Raw genomic sequence first — 22,853 nt, 5'->3', positions numbered from 1 at the left:
TTAGTGCGTTTCGCCGCGTGTACCGTAATCCGCGCCCATGGCTGGTATCTTGAAATCTGAGAATCGTCAAGGATCTCGTTACACATACGAACGTAAATAAGCATAAGTGCGTAAATACATGTAAGCATGCGTATATCCGTATACGTGTAAATGGTTAGAAAATAAGAATTTCGTCGACCGTTTTTTCACCGCCCCTTCCTCCTCCTCCTCCTCCTCAATCTTTTTCTTCGTCTTCTTCTTCTTCTTCTTCTTTACCCGTTACCGCCAATATTTACGTACATCATGAAGCATACTAATGTCAATACGACGTGTAAATATGTAATCTGTGTACAATCGTCATTCGCGTCATCATCGAACGCAAAATATTAATACTTTACAATTGATTTGAAAATTGGAACTTTTCTGAAATGAATGAAAACACGTATACTTAGATAAGTTATTATGCGTAAATTTAGCGAAAGAATTAGACGATCTCTGAACCTGTATTTAAATCGCAATTCGCGCGTACACGGGACGAGTCGCGATTATTTATTTTAGTTCCCATGACGCGTACAATTTTCTAAACGCTTAACGGCCAGGCAAATAAGATTTCGACACGCTTCTCGCCACTTAATCCTCGGTAATGAATGGCACAAATGATTCGAGAAAAATTCATAAATCATCTTTTGCATTTTTTGTCCTGATTTAGATGCCGCGAACAGGATTGCGGTATTATACGGAATTGGCAAAACTTTGTATCAATCTTTACTCTAATTTACAGTCTGCGTGACGATGGAATGTTAATGAAAATGGTTCTTTTACATAGGTAGATTGAAAGTTGAAAAAAAGAAAAGATGCCGAAGTTGGGTAAAAAGTGAGACTAATTGAAGTGATATCAAAAGAATAAGATATTCAAAGTAGTTAGCTTTGTTGTTTCTGGTCCCGGAACGAATTGTATAATTTGTTTATTCGTTTTTATTTTTTAGAATCTGTCCGAAGTAAAGAAGTAAGAGCACTATTGGCGATATAGCGAAGATCGCGTTAGCAGCTCGTCACAAGCGTATAATTGCCATTATAGTAATTGCTATTGCGCAATAAAGAACATGACAAATTGCTAATCCGAAGATTAACGCGGAATCGTTAGCTCCAAAGTGATTCTGTCTCGTGGTTTTAAGAGGACGAGAACAAGAATGAAGAAAGAAAAAAAAAAATAATTTATAGTTAAGACGGTTCAAGGTCCGATATACTGAACTGGTTGCTGGTTAGTGACCTGCAGACTTTCCTCCCAATCTACAAACCTTTTATCAAACTGTCCACCACTCCATTTGTACAAGCCATAATAAGTCTTAAATATTCTGTAGAACCTCGCCGAGACTTCCGTGTACGGGGTAAATGACAATGGAACTTACTGGAAACAACGTTGTCGTGAAGAATAATGAGAGAACGAAAAATCTCATCTCGGCTGCAGTGAATTTCTAAGAGATACAATTTCGAAATTCGAACGCGGTTTCGCATCATATTATTGAATTTTTCGCACAGACAGAGAGAGAGAGAGAGGCAGAGTTCTGTTTCAAATGGAGAATATATGGAGGAGATTTCTTAAAATTGTCCTTGACCTCAGCGAGGGCCAAATCCCAATACTTTTTAATTCCTTTTGATTTCAATGAACTCCCTACGAAGGGTCACCTTCGCATTAGCAACGGAATCAGGTTTTGGGCCTTGCGCCCCCTTCAGAACCGGGCCCCATAACGCCGAGCGCCAAGAGATACTCGCGTTCCTGACACATCTGCATATGCTAAAGTTAAAAATCCTCAAGAGGCCCTTACAAGATGCAAATATCGAATAATAACAACACGCAGAAACTTGCCAAGAGGTGAGTTGTTGGAGTCTTTAAAATGATGATACAAGTCTCGGTTTCTCCCTGCATGAGTGGATTTTATTTCCCTTTATGCAGCATGTATTTTTATATTGTATAAGATGCCGCAGATTTTACGCTTGAACGATTTTACTGAGCGATCATCCGCAGCTGAAAATCCATTTCGTTATAAATAATAATTTTCTATAATACGCGGATAGACGGCGTTACAGCGACATTTCTTTTCGCGAGACACCTGTCATCCCCAAGCATTGTCGTTTACATCATGCCTGCAAAAGACAGGGTAAAACCGCCCCAACGATATACGAAAATTCCCCGACTCGAGGGGTATAAAAGAATTAATCCTACGCTATCCAACGACATTATCAAGAGGACAACACCGGGACGATCTGCTAGCCAAAGAACATTTCAAACTTTGTTAAGATAGGTACAAGCTTTTATTTAAATATTTACCCGTTATTTTCGACCACCGTGTTAAAAAAACAAAATAAAGCTCTCATTGCAATTACCGCATAAAAGACTCTCAAAATTTGTGAAATAAATTAATTAAAAAAATTTCCTGTAATCCACATTCAAACTAACATGTTCATTATGCAAGATTTTCCGGTGTTCTTTATTTATTTTCATTTATAAACTGGAAGTTCATCGGCCAGTACATATCAAGTATCTTTATCTGTAGATCTTACACTTGGTGATGAGCGGAGAGGAAAAAAATTGAGACCTAGCCAAAACCTGTATTTAAAAAACTCACGTAAAAAAAAAAACGACTATTTTTAATGTAAACATTTTACCCGTAGACGAGTGAAAAGAAAGAAAAAGAAACCAAAATGCAACGTCTAATTGCGTGTTGGTTTGCTGTGACAATCACCGGCATTGTACTAGGAATTGAATGGCAGGTGGAAGGCGCACCAGCCGATGTTCTTCAGCAAGACAACGCATTGAAGAGCTTTATTCGTTATGGCAAAGGACTGGTATGTCATATTAATAGTTACCCTGGCGACATCCTACTATCATTTATACGGTTTATTCAACTCTTGACATATTCGAGAGGAGTGTTTGGTGATACAAAGAAGCAAAGTAATTTACTTGACAAATTTTACGAGCCGTGTGACCGCTTTGGGAAAAAAACAAGGCATAAAAATTAAATTTTTAAGTCGTAATAAACGCGTCGCAACGGTGGCACATCTCCTATCTCAGATCTCGTATTTTAATGATCAATACTGTCGCAGCTCAATTCAACCCGCTATTTCTATTTGTGTACTTTTCAAGCACCCCTGACATTTATTTGTCTCATTCTGTTTCAGGACAAAGAGCTACAACTGGCTAGATATCTCCTGACGCACCAACTTATCTTCAACTCCAATAGTAAAAGAAATTCCGAGCTTATAAACTCGCTGTTGGGTTTGCCAAAGAATATTAATAACATTGGCAAGTGACATTATATACGGATATGCACATACATCGGATAGTTTAGAATAAATTAATGCAGTTCGCAAAAAAGCAAGTAATGCTTGATTAGTAGTTTTTGACAATATGATTCATCGGTACAATGACAAAGTAAAATTAATACTCGAATTTGCTTGAAACATTTTTATTTGTCTTCTATATCTTGATATTCGAATGTTGTACAATGTACTCTGGCGTTTGCTTGACCAATAAATCGTAAACATAACTCTGTATAAATTGTTTTCACTACTTACCTGCTCGTATCACGATACAAAACCAATACGATTTCACAGGTATTATGTGTTATATGTATAAAACCCCGATTTTCTGTTTGAATTCACGTTGAATTCGATGTTTATAATCAAGCATGCAGAAATAGGATATTCTTGATTGTAATACTGTATTGGTGACGATATCTTAAGCGGTTAAAAAAATGTATTTACCTGTGAGCAGTGTTTAAGTGAAAATGTAAAAACGTAAAGAAATATTCAAAGGTTTCTGGTCTTCGATCTAGTAAAAATTCCCTATCGGCAAATATTAAATTATGCGCGCTCTTGAGATTCTCTTGAACGCAAAAAAATCACTGAAATAGATCATGACATAAGATTGATGCAAACGTGATGATCTATTACACGATCAGACAGCCGAAATTTGTTTAAACGTCAGTTCCACTAGATTTCAAGACGCGATTAGGCCAGCGACTACTTTTTGTGTTTAATGATAATGATTTCTTCGGTTCTTGACAAAAAAAACCTGATCAGAGTATTGGATGTCATGTCTCAAAAAAATTTATATCACGCTTGGCGATGTGAAAAAAAGTTAGCATTCGATCACGCGTTATCTCGTATTCGTATTTATTATAGTTACATGAAATAGGTTGATATTATACATGGAATCACAATCAATGGTCAGTGTCAAAGTGCTGCTCGTAATGAATTACAGTAAGATTTCGTCAACACTTCGCATACTGATTTATGTTTTTGTGCTGATTACAACTAATTAGTATAAAAATGATGATATTAGAATAATTCTAGTCTTGTACAGCCGGATAATAAACCAGTTGTTGCAAACAAAAAAAAAAACTAATATTACAGGATCGAAACCACTGTATCCAATTTTGCGCACGTTTTCCGAATTCTCAAGTATTGAATACCAAGCTTTACTTCAATCAGACTGATTAAGAACGACGCTGTACGAATAAGAATCACTTTCGCTCCTTACGCTTTGTAATGTTAATTTTGCGTAGACTACGTATACCGCAATACTCTTATTGGGTAAAGACAGAAAATGCGTTCAGTCCTTTCATGTTGAAACATTTCACGTAAATAAATTATTTAGAAAGGAAATATGTCGAATTTGTAACATAAGAGAGTTGAGTGTCTAAAATATAGAGGATTTTACAAAGTGAGTCGCTTAGTCACAAATCCAATAGGATCAGTTTGCCGGATGTATGTGGCAGAAAAAGAAACTCAAATTTTGTTAACCACCGTTATTTTCACGAAAAGCCGCGGTAAAATTATGCATTTATTACACGTTTCATTGCTGAACCCACTCTAAAGATCTGTTCCGTATCAGTGGAACTTGAAAATGGGTAATCGTCTAAATTAAAATTTCAAGTGAAAGCCACCACCGACTGGAGGAGCTCTACCTCTTTCTAAAAGTCCCATATGAAATCCGGAGGAGCTTATATCTGCGTCATCTCCATCGCCTAGTTGTTTGTACTCCCTTCCACCACTCGGAGGTTTCGGCGATGCATTAGCTGTTCGAATTCCCAACTCTGATTTAGCTGGCCAAGTTGGAAACATAGCTGGGTCGATTGGCAATGGTGCTTCGGTGAAATAACCATGTTTCAAAGCATCTTCTGCTGTGACACGTTGCTGTGGATCGTAGGTGAGGAATCTGTAATCATTGAGTCATTCGTACAAGAACTTTCTTGAGATAAAAAAAACTTGAACTTGTACCAAGGAACTTCATAACAGATTCTAAAATTTAGCAATTCTAAAATTACTCTTTTTGCATTGAAATTTGTTTAACCTTTATTTGATAGCCACGGTTTTCCGTATAATTTTGACACTGGTAAAAAATAAAGCAGCGGAAGCCAGCCAAGATGAAACAGAAAAAAACCATGATATGCACTGCTTTTCATTTCTTGCAATTAAAAATGAAAACTGTGAAGTCAAACTCTTGATAATAGGAATTTTTTTTGTAGTGGCAAATTTCCTCTTAATCGTGACTAGTTAATATGGGTGAAGTTGTTACTTCGAATCCTTACTTGTTAAGTAATTCAATCCCAAGATCTGACAAAGACATGCTAAATCTTTGACGTAAATTGTTTACAGGATAGTGAGAAAATGGTATTTTCTGAACTACTGGTAATTTGTTATAACCAGGCCATACGCGTTCGCTTGGAGTTCCCAATTCTTTGAATATCCTGTTGAGTTGGTCTATTTCGGATTTGCCTGGAAAGAGAGCCTCCATTCGTAGTAACTCTGCAAATATGCATCTGGAAGGGAAGCTCCGTGTTTAAGTATGCCAAATTGAATCAGAGTACTGCGTAAAATCGTAGAGCACACTGATACAGTAAACATTGGTTATCATGACATAAAATCAAGATAAATTCTCCTCACCCTACAGACCAGACATCAATAGGTGTGCTGTATTCTTTTCCATTCAGAAGCAACTCTGGAGCTCGGTACCACAGGGTAACGACAATAGGTGTATATTGCCTTAGTGGGGATCCATATTCTCTGGCAAGGCCGAAATCTCCAACCTTCAAGATACCTCTGTGGCTCAAGAGCAAGTTGGAAGTTTTTAAATCACGGTGAAGTATCCAGTTGTCATGTAAATGCGCCACAGCACGTAGAAGCTGTTGCATGAGACACTTCACCTCACCTGAAAATGAACATTTTCATTAATATTATGAATAGTCTGCAGCATGCAGGCCATTTTACTTTCAGTTTGAGAGCGTATATTGATTCAGAGGGATATTTCAGTCATTGTTTATCCAGACGCTTGGCAAACATGGACATATGTTGAAAGTTGGATACTCCGTATCGAGTACTCACCAGGAATAAAGACCTGCTTTTTTTGCTTCATAGTTTCCATGAGAGACTTCAAGTCGTGCTCAACGTAATCCATGACTATGAATATTTTATCCATGTTACTGCCGACGACGATTTCTCTAACGGTAACAATATTCGGGTGCTGTGCTTTCAACAAGGTATTAATTTCTCGTAAACTAGTGATTGGAAAGCCCTCCTTTTCTTTCTCCATTTTTAAACGCTTCAACGCTACTATTTCTTCTGTTCGTTTATCTCTTGCTCTATAAACAACACCGTACGTTCCTTCTTCTATGCGGTTTAAGCACTGGAATTCCTCAACACTTCGACATCCTGAAATCCGGAAAATCTGAATATATACTTTACTATGTGAAAATCTTGTCTTGTATAATTTTGTGAACCAAGCATAATCAAAATCGTGAATACAATGTAAATCTAATCTACACAAAAGTAAAAATATATAAAGTAAATAAGTATGATAGACTGCAATTTTGCTTTAAAGCAGACTCTCCATGTTTGAGACAAAAAAGAACTAGTGACAAAACTAGTGACACGTTTAAGAAGTACAATACAGACTCGTATACTATGTGTAAAAAAATACAAATATTCTTTTCCACATAAACCATTGATAACTTTTAACTATACCTTGAATGGCAGGTAAATATGGTGGGATGAGAGGTTCCTCCTCTTTTTCTGGCTTCTCTTCTTCTTCAACGTCTTTTGTTGCTCCATTTGAATCAACACGTCCAGGAGAATCTCCGTCAGAATGATCAGACTTGGCTAATCGATCAACAGACAAAGGACTTGGATTATTGTAGTCTGATCCATCGTTTGATTCGTCATTTGATCCCTTATTCGAATCATTAGATTCGTCATCATCGTCGCTAGTACTTTCTGATGATTCAGTTGAAGGGCGATCTGACGACCTTTCTTGTGGACTTTCCACCTGCTCTTCTGACGAATGCCTTGATCTATACAATCAATATTATTGCCCAATTATCATCATGGTTAATTAGCCAAATCGAAATTATTACACCATATAACTGTGAAGTCTCAGTAACATTGACTTACTCAGGTGACTTTGATTGCGCTTCATCTGATGCATCTGGACTTAAACTTTCATCGGACAGCTCGACTATAGATGGATCCTGATCCTGATCAGGGCCTGGATTATGTACCCGTTTTTCTCCTCTTTTTAGTCGTCGAGCCTCCAATTCTAATCTGGAGACCTCTTTTCTCCTCGCCATTTCTCTATCGGCCTCCAACAACCTGTAATATAGAGAAAAAATTTGTCTATCTGTGTGATTCGGATGTCATCACATTGAAAAAGTGCTCAATAACAGGATAAGTTACTATTTAGAGAAATTTACCTTTCTTTCCTCAATTCCTGTTCACTCATTTCTTTCGGGTCTTTATTATGCATAGGTATTTCATCAACATCCATATCTTCGCCATCATCTACATCAGTGATGTCCATTGCCTCTCTCAATTGCTTCTCTCTGTGCTCTCGATCCCTTTCAACTTTCTCTCTGTCTCGGTCACGATTTTTTTCATGCTTGTGCGATCTTTTGTGCCGTTTTTCAGGTCTTTCCATAGCTTCTGATTCTGAAAAATGGTCCTCCACTGGACGTACATGTCTTCGCTCTTCAGTGCGAACATCACGACGATCTCGAAGATCTTCAAGCATGTTTCGAACATCACGTCGTTCCCGGAGATCCTCTCCACGCCTTTCTTCTATGCGGATTTCTCGCCTCTCACGTGGTTCCCGCGTTTCACGCGTTTCCTCAACTCGGATCTCTCGGCGAGACTCAGATTTGTATTCGCGGACATCACGAGGCTCTTCACGCCGTTCTCGCCTTTTATCCAACAACCTGATATTATTCCTTAATTAATTTAGAAATTTTTTAACATCATAACCAATTTGCGGATTAATTTGCTATACATGACTAATAAGAACTGAGTTATTTGATGACTTTTAATACTTGAATATTAATTCATTTACCTTTCTCTCAAATCTTCTAAAACTCTATCGCCGGTGCTTCTTTCTTTGCGGTCATGCCGCGATTCTCTATCTCTACTGTGTCCACTATCAATTCTCTCTGATCTCTCTATTCGATCTCTATCTCTTTTCGGTCCATCCGTCCGTTCTGTTCGATCCAAGACATCATTACCATGCCTGCGGTGTCTGCGATTAGAACAGTCATGTAAAAGCTGTTTATGATCCACAAGTCAAAAGCACACAATTTTATACCCAAAAGAGAACAATCGTAATCCAATCAATAATATCTAAATTACACATACAATAATATACATAATTACCTGCGTTTATCTCTGTGTCTCTCATCGTCACGCTCGTGATGACGAGACTTCCGCTCCTTCTCCTCCCTGCGATCTCTCCTCTCGCTGTGTTTTTCTCGTCTGCGTGACGAGTTGGATTTATGGTGTCTAATTACTGCTTGCGGTGGTTTTATATCTAGGGAATCTGCTGTGTCTGCACCATCTTCTTCAGAGAAACTGTGAAGAACAAGGATGTAATTTAAAATCTGTCACCATGGTCGTAATTTTCCGAGTTAAAACAACAGAATTTAGCATCAGAATTCGAACTACAGATCAAGGAAGCAAAAGTATCGTTTACGTTGCAAAGTATATGAAAGCTTGGTTTGAGATTCATGTAGGAATAAATAATAGGATCTTTCGAATAATGCGGAAAGATGTTACTCGTACAAATCGTGTATGAACGTAAGTTACCTTGAAAGCGGTAACAGGTGAGAATACATACCTAAATTCTTCGATATCTTTACCAGGACTCTTTTTTAATTCACCGTCTTCACTTTGATTATCAACTTCCATCTCGATTTGATTATTTGTCACAGGCCACTAAGAACGGACGTGCGGCTTAGACAAGTTATACCTCCATTTTATTAAACTATCGCTTCATTCAACATATGCACGAATAGCGGAATCGTAAGGTTGGAGTTTCATGGGCGCCAATCTTGGTGCCAACATGATGCGGCAGCGCCACGCCGTGGACGGCGAAAGAACGTTCGTGAAAATGGATACCGACCGTACCGACGCAACGGTAAATGTTGCACCTCGTAACTACTTGTTGAGGTATTAATCGTAAGAATTTAAAACTCTTTAAGATTGTTAACTGGAAGTGTGAACAAACGGAGAAAATGCAGAAGCGAGAAGGAAATTCAATAAACCGGTAACAGTTTTTTGAGGTCAGAAAATAATTTAATTTATTCTCATTATTCTAGAATCGTGCACTCGTGCATAATTAAGATACCTTTTTATACGTTTATTACCGCATAGTTGATACTAAAAATATTGCGATGTGCCCAGAGCCTTTCATCTGAACAATAAACAGTAATAAAAAAGATGTGAATAGTTTATTCATTTCAGTGCTTTACATGTATTACGGTTCAAGAATAATGAGAATGAATTAGATTATTTCCTTATATCTTGAACAACTACTTCGTCTCGATTCTTCATTTGCTCCATTTTTTTATACTTCCAATTAACAATCCCAAATTTTTAAATTGCTACGGTAAAAACGCACCTGAGAACCACTGATTCAATCACAGATTTGATTAGCTGAAACAGACAAAAGGTTTGATCAACTGAAACAGACGGAAGGTTTGATTAGCTGAAACAGACAAAAGGTTTGATTAACTGAAACAGTCAAAAGATATATTTAACTGAAACATTCAAAAGGTACGATAAACTGAAATATATAAAAGGTGTCATTAGCTGAAACAGACAAAAGGTTTGATTAGCTGAAACAGACAAAAAGTATGGTTAGCTGAAACAGACAAAAAGTATGGTTAGCTGAAACAGAGAAAAGGTATGGTTAGTTGAAACATTCAAAAGGTACGATAAACTGAAATAGATAAAAGGGGTCATTAGCTGAAACAGACAAAAGGTTTGATTACCTGAAACAGACAAAAAGTATGGTTAGCTGAAACAGACGACAGGTTTCGTTAGTTGAAACAGACAAATGATTTGATTAGCTGAAACGAAAGACTACATAATCACTAAAAAATACTGTTGTACACTTGGGATATGTTTGATAAATACTTACGACCAAATTCTTCACTACCACTATACACCCCGTGATTTTTGTCCCCGTGAATTGACCGCTAGCTTGCAAATGCCTCACTTTCTCTCAGAACCAAAAAGTATCAAGTCAACGCGCAAAAGGCGTCGTCAATTTAAACTTGAAAACTAGATTGTTCGTAAGAAAATTGATTGACAAGCTAAAGGCTTAACACATCGAGAGTGCTTTACTTTTGCAGATACTGTTTACGAAATCGCTAAGTAAAAGGCGCGATCAATCGATTCGCATTATCAGAGTGGCGATAATTTTGCTCGAATGTAATTCCTTGACTTTTCACGTCAATAAATTCAGCTGAAGATTGAAAGGGATTTATATAAAAAAAAGTACGTTTTTCCCTATGATTCATCATAATTCCTTGACTTTTCCCTTATTTTTGTCAATAGACAACATCCCCTGACGGCTTCCGGTTTTCCCAGTCTATCGCCACTGTGATTATTAATTATCGCGCATAAGATGCGTCCGATTCCCGTGATTAATCTTCGCGCAAAAAGGCGCGACTGATTAACTTGTCAAAAAACCTTAAGTATCTAGGACTTGTCGCAAAATTCTGTAGAAACCCAATCCGCATCTGCGTCTTTTTGAATCCGACACATTGCGATGCGAATTGTTGTTCTGAGATGCGAGTCAAGTCCGGGAGGAAGGTTGGAGGACATGCATTATTGTGTGGCGTGACGGTCGGTGGTCCTCTTCGACGCGAAATCTTCGGGCTCAGCATCTCTCCCCATCCAGCGTACCACGGAACGCGATAGATGGTTCAGAGATGCGTTTTGCCCATTCAGACGATCACAGAAATCAGTTGAATGAAATAATTACCGATAATGACCAAATAATCGAATTGAATAACAACTGCAAAATGATAGCAGAGCGACAAGAAATGGGAAATTGAACCACGTTGGAATTTAAAAGCTCAGTAATAGTTCGAAGACTCTTATACTCGAGTATTTTACGTGTTTCTGAAAAAAAATCACTGTGATCATTTGACGCTGTGGATTACAAAAGTTGATAACATCGCGGCACATCGCGACCTCCCTACCCTCGCCTGATTCCCAACGGAACAACCCAACGGAAATGGTGAAGAGAGATTCACACGCACATCTGCATCAAACTCGCGACAGATCCCACAACGACCACCTACCTACCCGATTACCTATATTCGCTCTAAACGATTCTCCATTCTTTCCAACACACATCATTCTTCCTCATTTGCGCCGTGGTCACTGTGACTTACTTTTTCATTGGTTGCCTGTGGGGAGCAAAATGTTTTTGTACCATAGTCAGCGAAAATACTATTTTACTAACTGCTGGCTGACTATCGGTACAATAACCTTTTGTAAGATCGATTAAAAACGTCCTGTATGCTAATCAGCATTTTTCTAAGCGAGCTAAGCCTGTTGTTATTCGATAGCTGCTGGGTATTAAAAAATGGAAAATGATTCAAGATATATCATGCAAGTTAATTACGTTACGTTCTGCCCGACTTTGAATTGCTATCGATTAAACAATTGTTGGAATATGTTTAAACCTCAGGTATATCCACCGCTTAAACGACATCATTGGAAAATTCAAACATAGGTAGGTAATTATATCAGTATAAGCTAAACCAAATTTGTTTTCGCGAATGTCGAGTAAGTGATAGTAACCTGTCGCGATGCTCATTCCACTTTCAGCAACGTGCAAAATTTATAACTTTGAATGTCTGTGGTAAAATAGGTCAACTGCAATAAAAAAAGAAAACGATCTAACTTCACGTCAAGCACCGTTGCGATCAGGAATGAGCCTATCCATGCAGCTAAAATATCGAAGATTCGTGTAACAATTGTTACCGCCACGCCACGTGATGGAGGAGTCCCAGGGAAATACACCAATAACCGAAACGCATGCAAACTCACCAACGTTGCTGAGTAATGGAGAAGTTACTCGGATGTCTCTGCTTAACTCTGAAAAAGCGAAAAAGAAAGCTTGAATTAATTTAGCAAACTGAATTTCCAGTTCTCACATAAATTATTACTGTTGTCTACTTTTATATTCATTCGCCATATGTTACGCAATGATAAAAATTAGGTATCAAATGTACCACATATTGAATTATCGAACAATAATCAAAATAAGCTTTCTTACCTCCTCCGGGTTGCTCCACACTTTACATGTACGATCGCGTAGCACCTCAGGATGTATGGTGGTGACACACTTTTCACACTACACAAGAAAATAATTAAATATTACTCGCACAATATACTTGGATCATTGAGAGACGCGATCCGCGAACCAAAATCTGAGACACAAGTGACGCGAAGGTCACGTTCCGCAAGGTCCGCTTGTTGAGAATGATAGCAAAAAAAAAACCACTTGGGATGATTATCGGGGCATTTTCTTGGCACAACACGCCTGTGACTATGCAGCGTAATAATTACACTCGATTCCAAGCCCATTCGCACTTTTGTATTGTAGCTTGCTGTCTAAACGGACTGAGTTAAACTTGGTAACAATGCAACTACGCACTTAACGAAAATCTAGCCGCACAAACAATAACAAACGACATCCGACGCGGAGAGTCGATAATCGAATTCGCTAAAAGCTGAAGTTGCACCAAAGAATGAAAATTTGATACGCGAAAGTCACCTTCGATGTCCCCGATTGTTTTCATTTCGGTAACTCGGTTCTTTTATGGGCCACACGCTGCATGCCGTTCGGATATTATTCACAGTTAGTTTCGTGGGAATACACTGATCGAATAACGTTATACAGTCTTTTTTTAACCATAAAGTATCGGTGCTTGGCCATGTCCCGAATACTCGAAGCCTATACATGGAGATCTGAATTGTCAACTTACGGCCTGCGTAACTTCACTACGACTGCTCGGAAGCGACTGATTCCTCGCTGCGCTCGGAAGCAAATCTCGACCGGTCGGAAACGTCGTACGATTTGCGCACAATACGGTCAGATTTTCGAAAAATTGCCGTTACACGTAGCGTCAGGCGTCAATTGAAATTTTCTGGTGAGTTCCACCTGACGAAAATACGTCGACAGAAGATATATTCAGTCAGTCGTGGAGATCCAATTAGTGGAAAAAGTGACCTGCAAAAACGCTTCTGAGACGAAAAGTTTTCGAGCTCTGAAAATCGCAAACAAAGAAAGGTTAACTTTGGTTTTTTTCAGTGAAAATTTGGACGATTTTGAAAAATACTTTATCAATTGTTTGATGCACTATATCAATGTAATTTTGCGAGAGGAATCGATTGCGCGGAGTTCGATTACACCATTTTTTCAGACCCCCAATTAACAATCCGAGAATTTTTAATTTTTCGAATAAAAATCTAATTGAAATCTACTGATTTAACCGAGTGGGTTTCAATGCGTGGCATTTTGCCGTCATATCAGTACCATTTTCATAAGATCTTTCTGCCGCCGATGGCGTGGCGCTGCCGCGCGCACATAATGTCGTGCCGACGCTCACGGCCGGCGATGCCAGAGACGTGAGAGGATTCTAATTGGAATCCGGAATGCTAGCCATCTTACGTTGTGTTCAAAGTTTCGGAACAACCAGTCTGGTACGTAATAAGAGGCGACCAAGAAGCATACCTATGGTATATCAACTGCGGTCGTTATTTATAAATTTTTTAGGCATCAGTTTAAATTTATTTGAGTTTAAACCACGATTTTTCAGGAAGAAAGTATTTTCACTTTAATAATCATTAATTACAAAATGTATACTAGCACACTTAAACTCACAGGTCAGATCACTGATTTATTATCTAATTGAAGAACATCTACTACAAACTCAAGCGTCATCCTATCTTGAATTTATCGCCATAAGTTTATACCAGAATACAAATTAAATGTTGAATATACTTTTATTTTGGAACTTACACTTCTACACAGATGCGATTTTTATAATTTATCAATCTTTTAGATATAGAAGTTGTACACTTGTAGCATCAGTTTATTGAATGATGATTATCAACTACTTTAAAGCTTTTACTTCCACAATTTCTTGATGGACATATTCTTCTCGGAATCCTTTTGCATTACCTTAGCTACAGCCATTTCAAAATCTTCTTGAGTGACGTGGACACGACGTTCCCGAAGAGCGTACATGCCAGCTTCAGTACAAACACCCTGTAACAGTAAAATTCATTTTAATATTTGAATTTCTTTTTTAAGGCAGTTTAAGTCCCTCTTAGTTTGCAGTAAAACTTTTGGATGAACTCTAAAAAATTCTACTTGTAACAACTAGACAAATGTGATTGCTGAAGCATCAATAAAGTTCTTGATGATTTGTTCATCCTTTTTAAAGTTAAAGAAGACTGGCTTACTTTGACTTCTGCACCGGAAGCACCAGGCATGAGTTCCGCAATTTTTCTCAGATTTATACCACGAGTTAAATTCATTTTGCGGGAATGAATTTTCAGAATATCAAGCCTAGCTTCTTCATTTGGAGGGGGAAATTCAATTTTACGATCAATACGACCAGGACGTAATAACGCCTGGTCCAAAATGTCAATGCGATTAGTTGCCATGATAACTTTTATATTTTTCGTTGCTTCAAATCCATCCAATTGATTGAGAAGCTCCAACATTGTTCTTTGGACCTATAGCAAAAAACATTACATTAACATAGATTACGATTCAGTGAGACTTAGGTTAAATCTCTACAATAAAAAGAACTGAATTGAAATACCTCACTGTCTCCGCCAGATCCAGATTCAATTCGAGAACTACCAATGGAGTCAATTTCATCCATGAAAATTATGGATGGTGCATGTTCCCTAGCCATCACAAAGAGTTCACGAACCATTCGGGAACCTTCACCAATGAATTTCTGGACTAGTTCCGAACCAGAGACTCGAATAAATGTGCACTCTGTATGGTGAGCAACTGCTCTAGCTAATAGGGTCTTGCCAGTACCTGGGAAGTGAATTTATATTTCTTTAAACTTGTAACAGGGTTTCGCATAATAATTCCATTTAGGATAAGATAAATTGATTTTAGTGTCATTCGCCAAATCGTTCATTTTTCCACTTATTCTCTAATTTTATTGAACTTGTTAAAATCATTCTGTGTCTCCACGACCAGAGCCATGAGAATTTGAAAATCTCAAAACCAATCTTAATTTATTAGTTTTGTTCACTTTGTTCTTACCTGGTGGACCGTAAAGAAGCACTCCTTTGGGCTGAGCGATTCCCAGGGCATCAAATAATTCTGGATGTTTGACAGGTAGTTCAATAACCTCTTTGATCTCCTTAATTTGTTTGTCAAGACCACCAACCATTTCATAGGTAGAATCCGGGACTTTTTCAACCATCATAAGGGATACCAGTGGATCAACTTTGTTGGGTAAAATTTTGTGGAGTGTGTAACTTTCATTTCGCAGGGCAACACGAGAGTTTGGTGTCACGTCATTAATATCTATGTTCTTGTCTAGATCTACGACAAATTTTCCTTCTGGATGGACTTTGACTAATACTTTTTTCTTGTCCATCGGCTTCACAACTTCTCCAACATACGAGCCTTGTTCTTGAAGAAGCTGTAATTCCTCACGCAACATTCGCACTGTATTGTATGAAAGAATTAGTTATTTTAATGAGATTCACTTGATGCGTCATATAAGCATTAAAGTACTTGGAATTTTTTCTTTTGCAACTGTACTGTTATTTTATTCATGTTATCATAATTGTCAAATAAGGAGCGCTGTCTACTTTTTCACGAAAAATGCCTATTACGAATTTTAGAAATTTGTTAATTATTCGTGACAGGACAAATGCTAGGGTTTTGTGTGGAATGAAAAAAGTGAGGTTACCTTTTGCATTCAGCTCGTTACGCTGAGCCTGCAGACGTCGGAGGTTCTGGCTTTTTTCAGCCACGACTAATTGCAGTTCTTCAATTTTTGTTATATAATAAGGCTTGAAGCCTTCGCCCTTAATATTCTTATCGTCGATTTCCATCTGAAATGGGAAAACGGTATGAAACAATCGTACTCATCGCCCGTGTCAGTAACAGACACAAAATTCCATACGAAATAGTTACTTACCTTAGTTGTGAGCGTCATTTTGCGCTCGAATTGAGATACGGTTTTTGGCCGTTTTTATTCCTAATAATACTTGACAAGTCGAAGTCCGGCGTATCTCACGAATATCACTCGAAAATAATATTGTATTGACAATAAGCTATCGGACTAGAGCAACGAGCGAGAAACCGCTTGTCACTGCCGTGGATGAAGAATTCCCTAGGCAGACGAAGGCAGGTCAAAATGTCAAGTGCTGAAAACTACACATGCGTTCCAAAATACTTGAATATTTCGCGACTACTCATTATGTTTGGTGTCCACAGCGCTCTGCTGATGGCCACGACTAAAAACTTTGAAAAGGGCAGAAACTCTGATTCAAATTGATGTGCTCCAACACGTGTGGAAAATCTCTATTCTTTGTAAACTGATCTTTATAAGTAGGTAAGCTACAATGCTTTATTCGTTGTTCTACGAGATTTTGGCTCGCGGCCAATACTAACGCACTGCGTATCCTTTTTTGCGGAATACCGTGATCATATTATCAACCCATCATGCCGCTAGTTCATAGGGGAATCCGCATGAGGGACAGCATATTCTTTAAATCTCTGGCTACAGATGCGTTCCAAAATACTAAGATACTTCGTGAGTGAACTCACAACAAAATTTCCACTAAATTTGGTTTTGACTATACATTAAGTTTCGTGGTTGAGTTTACGATAAAAATTATTGGGTGCTTTTCATTTACTGACTCAAGTCGACTTGTGTCGCTATTTCTGATGTAACCGGCCAACGTGGGCAAAAGAATACACCAGAAATAGCGACACAAGTCGACTTGAGTCAGTAAATGGAAGGACCCATTAGTGATGCACTTTCTTCCAATAAAGCTCCGTGCTTGAAACTTTGACAATGAGCTTCGGGAATGTTACTAGACTTGTGCTCTTGCCTGCGCAAAAAGTTTTAGAACGCAACCCGGTGAGCTTCTGCCGTGGGTTCCTCTCTGGTTTCCCTGGTTTCCACAGTTCGATTCGTTTGATCAGCTGGAACGAAGGACGTCATCGTCCGCAATCCCGCAATATGTCAAAAATGTCGGGTGCGAATCAAAGAGTTCCGATTTCTGTCGATATCGGAGGTAATTGATCAATCATATGAAAGAATACTAAGTAGATTTATGATTTCAGTCAGCTCCTAAGAAACTCTCGCAACATCAATATTCTAGTAACACGCAAATGCAGCGTAGGAGACAACTGTTATTGTTACATCAGCTGCATCATTACTGTAGTCTTTTGTTTATTATTCTTTTTTGTGCTAAGTTTTCCAAACAAACGATCAATGTGTAGTCATATTGTTACGAGTCGTCTGAACGCTGCAATCATAATTCATTCCCATAATTTTTTTCGCTGTTCAAGCGTGTATATTAACTTCTGAACTGTCGGCAGTCAAGTTTGTAAACATGCTTTTACACTGTCGCTTATCTGTTCTTAAGGCACTCGAATATGTTATGTAAGATTACACACCTATAAGCGTCATTCCGCTGACTGCTTTTATAATAACCCCTAGCAGTTTCAGAGGATAACTCCATTCATTTATTTACTGAGTGTAAAGGGGATGAACGCATGATACAAATAATAATTAACATAAAATATATTTAATTCATGAAAATTGAAAGACGTTTTAACTCCTTTTTTTAAATTGATTACATTCATCATCAAACCCAGAATTTCCCTGGAATTTTGATGGATTGGAATATTTAATGTTAGGTTCTGATTAAAATAGCAATAACTACGTAGAATGCTGATCAAGCTTGTTCCGTATTGATTGCTAGATATGCGGATCAAATACAAAGACAAGAGCGAAACATTCAGTGAAGATGATCTAAAGAGCAAAGAACCATTTGGTCAGTTTCAAGCATGGTTCGATGAAGCACGTGTGACACCAGGAGTGCTGGAGCCAAATGCCATGTGCCTGGCGACTGCAACTAAGTAAATAATTTGTTGTTTCCATTTCATGGGAAAATTTGTTATTTATTGATTCTGAATACATCAAATATTTTTCTCGAGAAATGCATTCTGGTAAAAATAAAAAGCTCGTATATAAGGTAATGCGATTATCATAACCGGCCTGGTACTCTGTTATTTATACATCAAATAGGATATATTGCTTTCGTTCGTTTATTTATTTTTAATTTCTTTTCAGAGATGGGATACCATCAGCTAGATATGTTCTTCTCAAAGGTTTTGGCACAGATGGATTTAAATTTTATACTAACTACGAAAGCAGAAAGGGCCGCGAATTGGTAAGATGTAAATGATTGGAAAGCATTGAATCGAAGACAAGAAAATATTTATTTCTTAACATTTTCAGGAAGAAAATCCAAACGCAGCTTTGACCTTTTACTGGGAGCCAACGAGGCGATCAGTAAGTGTCTGGAACATTTTGTCAATTATTGGTACTAAATACGGTAAATACACTGTTGCATTATTTCCTCAGATACGTATCGAGGGAACTGTTGAAAAAACCTCTGCAGCTGACTCTGACGAGTATTTTCAGAACCGACCTTTTCACAGCCAGCTAGGTGCACACGCTAGCAAGCAGAGCAGCGTTATTGCTGGTAGAGAAACGCTGATGGTGAAGGAAAGAGAACTATTGGCCCAAAATACTGAGGGACAAGTCAAGAGACCAGAGTGTTGGTGAGTGCAGCATCCAGTTTGATTATGCGGTTCAGTCAAACACACAAACATTCATTGTATTTTTGTTTAGGGGGGGGTTCAAAGTGATTCCACGTTCCATAGAGTTCTGGCAAGGTCAGAGTGATCGTCTACATGATAGAATAAGGTTCAGACGTAGAGAACCTCACGACAAACCAGACGGAATTCTTCTTCATGAAGGGGAAGATGGTTGGGTCTATGAAAGACTATCCCCATGATGTCTCGAGATAGGAAATTTAAACATATCTCTGATTCACGTGAAAGTTTATTTTTGTACATGACAACAATCTTTAGCAAGTTTTCAAATGTTATTTTATATTGAATGAAAACGACTTTCTTGACCTTGTTGAATTGTTGTGTAAATATTATTCTTGGATATAAAGGTCATAAACAAAAAACATTATTTTTGTGTTAACGTTTCAGCCCGGATGGCGGCCCTCAGAACAATTTATTTCAGAACATCTGTCATGAACAGTAAAAATTTTTATAATGTACAACAGTTAGTTATCACAAAATTATATGTGATAAGCAGGATTGTTTGTGCTAATATAAATAAGAGGGATTACCTGATGATGAACTGGCACTTTCAATTTACGAAGAAAAAGAACGAACGAGTAGTAGTAATGAATGCGCGTTAGAATAATCGAATAAATTCAAAACGTTCATTTTTAAAAACACACAACGACTGCAATGCGAAACTCCCAAGCATTCATCTTGGTTGATAATTGAATAAAAACACACAACGACAATTTTTTGGTTTTGAGACTAGAACACTTTTGAACATGTGGAACGTCCGGAGTGTAGTTCCAATTTTGTAAGATCTGGGATGGTGAGAATGAAAATTTAAGTATAATACCTTTGTGACCAGGTGACCTTATGGAACCAGTCAGTTTTGATGAGCTGGTTATCATTAATGATCAGAACATCCAAAAAGTTAATTCGATGATTACACTCTATTTCAGAGGTGAATTGTAATCTCGGATGGAATTGATTGAAAATAGATAGCATTTCGTCAACTTCATCAGAAGGGACCGCTGTGATTATGTCATCTACATATCTGAAGTAGAAAGGAGGCTCGAAGTCCAGTTTTTTTTAGCCAATGTTGTTCAAGATCATCCATAACCAGATCCGACAAAATTGGAGAGAGCGGCGAGCCCATGGGTAAACCATGGGTTTGAGCGTAGTTGGTATTATTAAATTTAAAAGTGGCAGCCTTAAAACAAATATTCAATGCGTTTATAAGTTCGTTGAGTGGAACAGGAATCTTGTCTACAAATTGATGCCAACACTGCATCACCGCGTTAATTGCTAAATTTTGTGGAACATTGGTAAACAATGACATTGCATCTAGCGAAACCAACACATGATCAGGTGGAAGAAGAAAGTTCTTGATAGCTTTAACAAAAGCAAAACTGACTTTGACACGTGACACAGGAGGGACAATGTTATTGCCAATCCATTTACTAAGGAAGCGAGCTAGATTGATGGTGGGACTATCTGTGAAAGAAACTATGATTCTTAACGGTGTATCCGGTTTATGAATTTTAGGTAGCCCGTAAGCTCTAGGTGGTACACAAGTTTTTGAAATTTGCCTAAGTTGATCAGAAATGTGTCTACTTTTGGACCAATCCATCGTTATTTTTTTAACTTCCTATTGAAGGGTACACGTAAGATCAAATCTAACAGCTTTGTAGGTGTTGTTGTTAGAGAGTTCATGTAACATTTTTTCCTCATAGGTTTGATTATTCATAACACGACATAAGGTCGTGTTGCCCTTGTCTGCCTTCAAAAAAAGTAAATCCTGGTTATGTTTCTGAAAGATCTTAGTTTCTTTAATCTTGTCAAGGATTTTCTTGTCAACATTGTTATTTTATATTATAGTGAAAATGTTCTCGATATATCCTGAAGAATATTAGTGGGTAATTAATCAACTATAATGGACAATAATCTTATCTCAGGCATTTTTGAATCTCAAGTCCTGAATGTCAGCTTCAATATTTCGCGTTGTACACCTGAAATATTTATAAACTTGTCATTATTGCTAGTACTAGGGTAATGGTAATTGAATATTTTTGTTACAAACCTTCATCACTGTTCCACACTGTTTTGGTTTCGAATATTTTCTCTTTTTGAACGAGGTCCTCGAATTGCCTCATTCCTCCTCCAACTCCAAAGTAATAAACTTTTCCAGCAACGTAACTAAAATTAATTCTCAGTGAAGACAATTTTGTGTTCAAGTAATCCGCAGTGTAAGCAATGATACATTCACAACAGAACATCTCACAAATCAATGAGACTAATCTGTTAATTATCAAACTTACACTGAACCATTTTTCTTCAAGTGGGTCTTGAAGATATTATGCAATTTCTTTTGATTGTCAGGATTGTAGATCGTTTCGCTGGTTAAAATTAAGTCATACTTCTCATAATCGTTTCTATATAATTCCCCACGCAACTGTATAAAAGAGGCCCAATCGCCGGAAAAAAATGCGCATCGTTCTTGCACGTGTTTCCGATCATTAATATTTAAAATTACATTTGGGATAGTCACGGACTTTATTACTTCTGTGTTCTGAAACATAACATAGGTGTCAGTGGCATATTAGAGACTGGTTATGTTAAGACAAAACAAAATTGAACAAAGAAATTTTCATACATAATCCTGAAAATGAACACTGGCTCCATTCAATAATGCTAGAATACCAATAATCCCTGTGCCACATCCTAGATCTAGAACAGATTTATTTTCTAATGGAATTTTGTCACCTATTAAGTACTTTCCCAGGTCGTAACTGCATTCCCACACTTTCAATCCACCTGTGTTGCAATGAATAATTTCAAATAAACCAGTGTGTTACATTATTGATAAACATAAACAAATGCGATCGTACAGATAATCCGAGTCAAGTTACCTTCATATTTTGCTGGTATCAGATCCGAATGCTGCGATTCAGCCTCAACAATATTTTCACAATTTTCTTGTTGCAGATCTATTACCACTTTGTCAGAATGAATAAGCTTCAACCTAACGTCATAAAATAAATCGCATTCCTTAAAGTCGTCATCTTCACAGCACTTTTTGGATAGCTGCTCATGGGATACTTCTATCTTCACTGCAGGAAACCAGTCCAGCACAGTCCCTATGCTTTCAATCTTGTCTAAATGAACAATAACTTTATTTACAAACCTATCTTGCCGCATTGAGCAATTAAATGTGATGTTTAGTGTCCGAACTTGCTACATTTGACTGTGAAATTCCAGATCAATATTTAAAAAAAATAGCTTGTTCGGCAGGTCGAGGGGACAAAAGAACGTAACAAAGAGAATTCAAAGTCGAGCGTTGTCGCTGTTGTCAACAATGTAGCGTGTATAACCTTAATGATAATCAATGAAATTTGTAAACATTTGTAAAAATTACCATTTTCTTCCTTCGCGTTATCGACGCTGAATCCAAATTTGAACATAACGTTAGAGGATTGTCGTCACGTTAACTGAATTACAAAAACAAACACGTGAAGCAAACCAACATGCGGATCATACGTGCAAAACACGCTGCTTGTAAATGGTCGATCAAGCTTAATGGTAGTTCTGACAGATGACGTTAGTGATGTTACATCCGATTTCTGGTAACTTGACATGTCCATACGCATGCAATTTCATGCAT

At 37.7% G+C, this 22,853-nt stretch overlaps 4 protein-coding genes across 6 annotated transcripts; 1 reads left to right on the top strand and 3 right to left on the bottom strand.

Moving 5' to 3' along the window:
• Positions 1-4,138: 4,138 nt before the first annotated feature.
• Positions 4,139-9,321, bottom strand: LOC124297089 (cyclin-dependent kinase 11B). 3 transcript variants are annotated; one of them, XM_046747707.1, is made up of 10 exons: positions 9,140-9,321; positions 8,680-8,874; positions 8,363-8,545; positions 7,731-8,243; positions 7,432-7,629; positions 7,006-7,331; positions 6,367-6,693; positions 5,929-6,193; positions 5,574-5,804; positions 4,139-5,200 (listed from the first exon to the last, which is right to left on the bottom strand). In XM_046747707.1, exons 1-10 carry the CDS (start codon positions 9,208-9,210, stop codon positions 4,906-4,908), a joined length of 2,604 nt encoding a protein of 867 aa, XP_046603663.1. In that variant the 5' UTR covers positions 9,211-9,321; the 3' UTR covers positions 4,139-4,905. The 3 variants fall into 3 exon arrangements, with proteins under 3 accessions (XP_046603663.1, XP_046603665.1, XP_046603664.1); XM_046747709.1 differs by having other exon boundaries at positions 7,731-8,216; XM_046747708.1 differs by having other exon boundaries at positions 7,731-8,231; positions 9,140-9,320.
• A 4,991-nt stretch (positions 9,322-14,312) lies between these two features.
• Positions 14,313-16,710, bottom strand: LOC124297091 (26S proteasome regulatory subunit 8). Its single transcript, XM_046747714.1, has 6 exons — positions 16,509-16,710; positions 16,278-16,422; positions 15,620-16,030; positions 15,159-15,385; positions 14,794-15,069; positions 14,313-14,596 (listed from the first exon to the last, which is right to left on the bottom strand). Exons 1-6 carry the CDS (start codon positions 16,524-16,526, stop codon positions 14,456-14,458), a joined length of 1,218 nt encoding a protein of 405 aa, XP_046603670.1. The 5' UTR covers positions 16,527-16,710; the 3' UTR covers positions 14,313-14,455.
• Positions 16,711-17,268: 558 nt separating this feature from the next.
• LOC124297093 (pyridoxine/pyridoxamine 5'-phosphate oxidase) lies at positions 17,269-19,775 on the top strand. Its single transcript, XM_046747717.1, has 6 exons — positions 17,269-17,613; positions 18,307-18,463; positions 18,678-18,777; positions 18,846-18,899; positions 18,972-19,171; positions 19,242-19,775. Exons 1-6 carry the CDS (start codon positions 17,391-17,393, stop codon positions 19,405-19,407), a joined length of 900 nt encoding a protein of 299 aa, XP_046603673.1. The 5' UTR covers positions 17,269-17,390; the 3' UTR covers positions 19,408-19,775.
• On the bottom strand, positions 19,054-22,767 carry LOC124297094 (histidine protein methyltransferase 1 homolog). The gene is made up of 6 exons (XM_046747718.1): positions 22,608-22,767; positions 22,102-22,347; positions 21,846-22,006; positions 21,511-21,761; positions 21,273-21,388; positions 19,054-21,201 (listed from the first exon to the last, which is right to left on the bottom strand). Exons 1-6 carry the CDS (start codon positions 22,651-22,653, stop codon positions 21,161-21,163), a joined length of 861 nt encoding a protein of 286 aa, XP_046603674.1. The 5' UTR covers positions 22,654-22,767; the 3' UTR covers positions 19,054-21,160.
• Between the last annotated feature and the right edge of the window lie 86 nt (positions 22,768-22,853).

Source organism: Neodiprion virginianus, chromosome 2 (genome assembly GCF_021901495.1).
Source record: "Neodiprion virginianus isolate iyNeoVirg1 chromosome 2, iyNeoVirg1.1, whole genome shotgun sequence".
Taxonomy (NCBI): Eukaryota; Metazoa; Arthropoda; class Insecta; order Hymenoptera; family Diprionidae; genus Neodiprion; species Neodiprion virginianus.
This window is presented reverse-complemented; position numbering and strand designations above follow the sequence as displayed.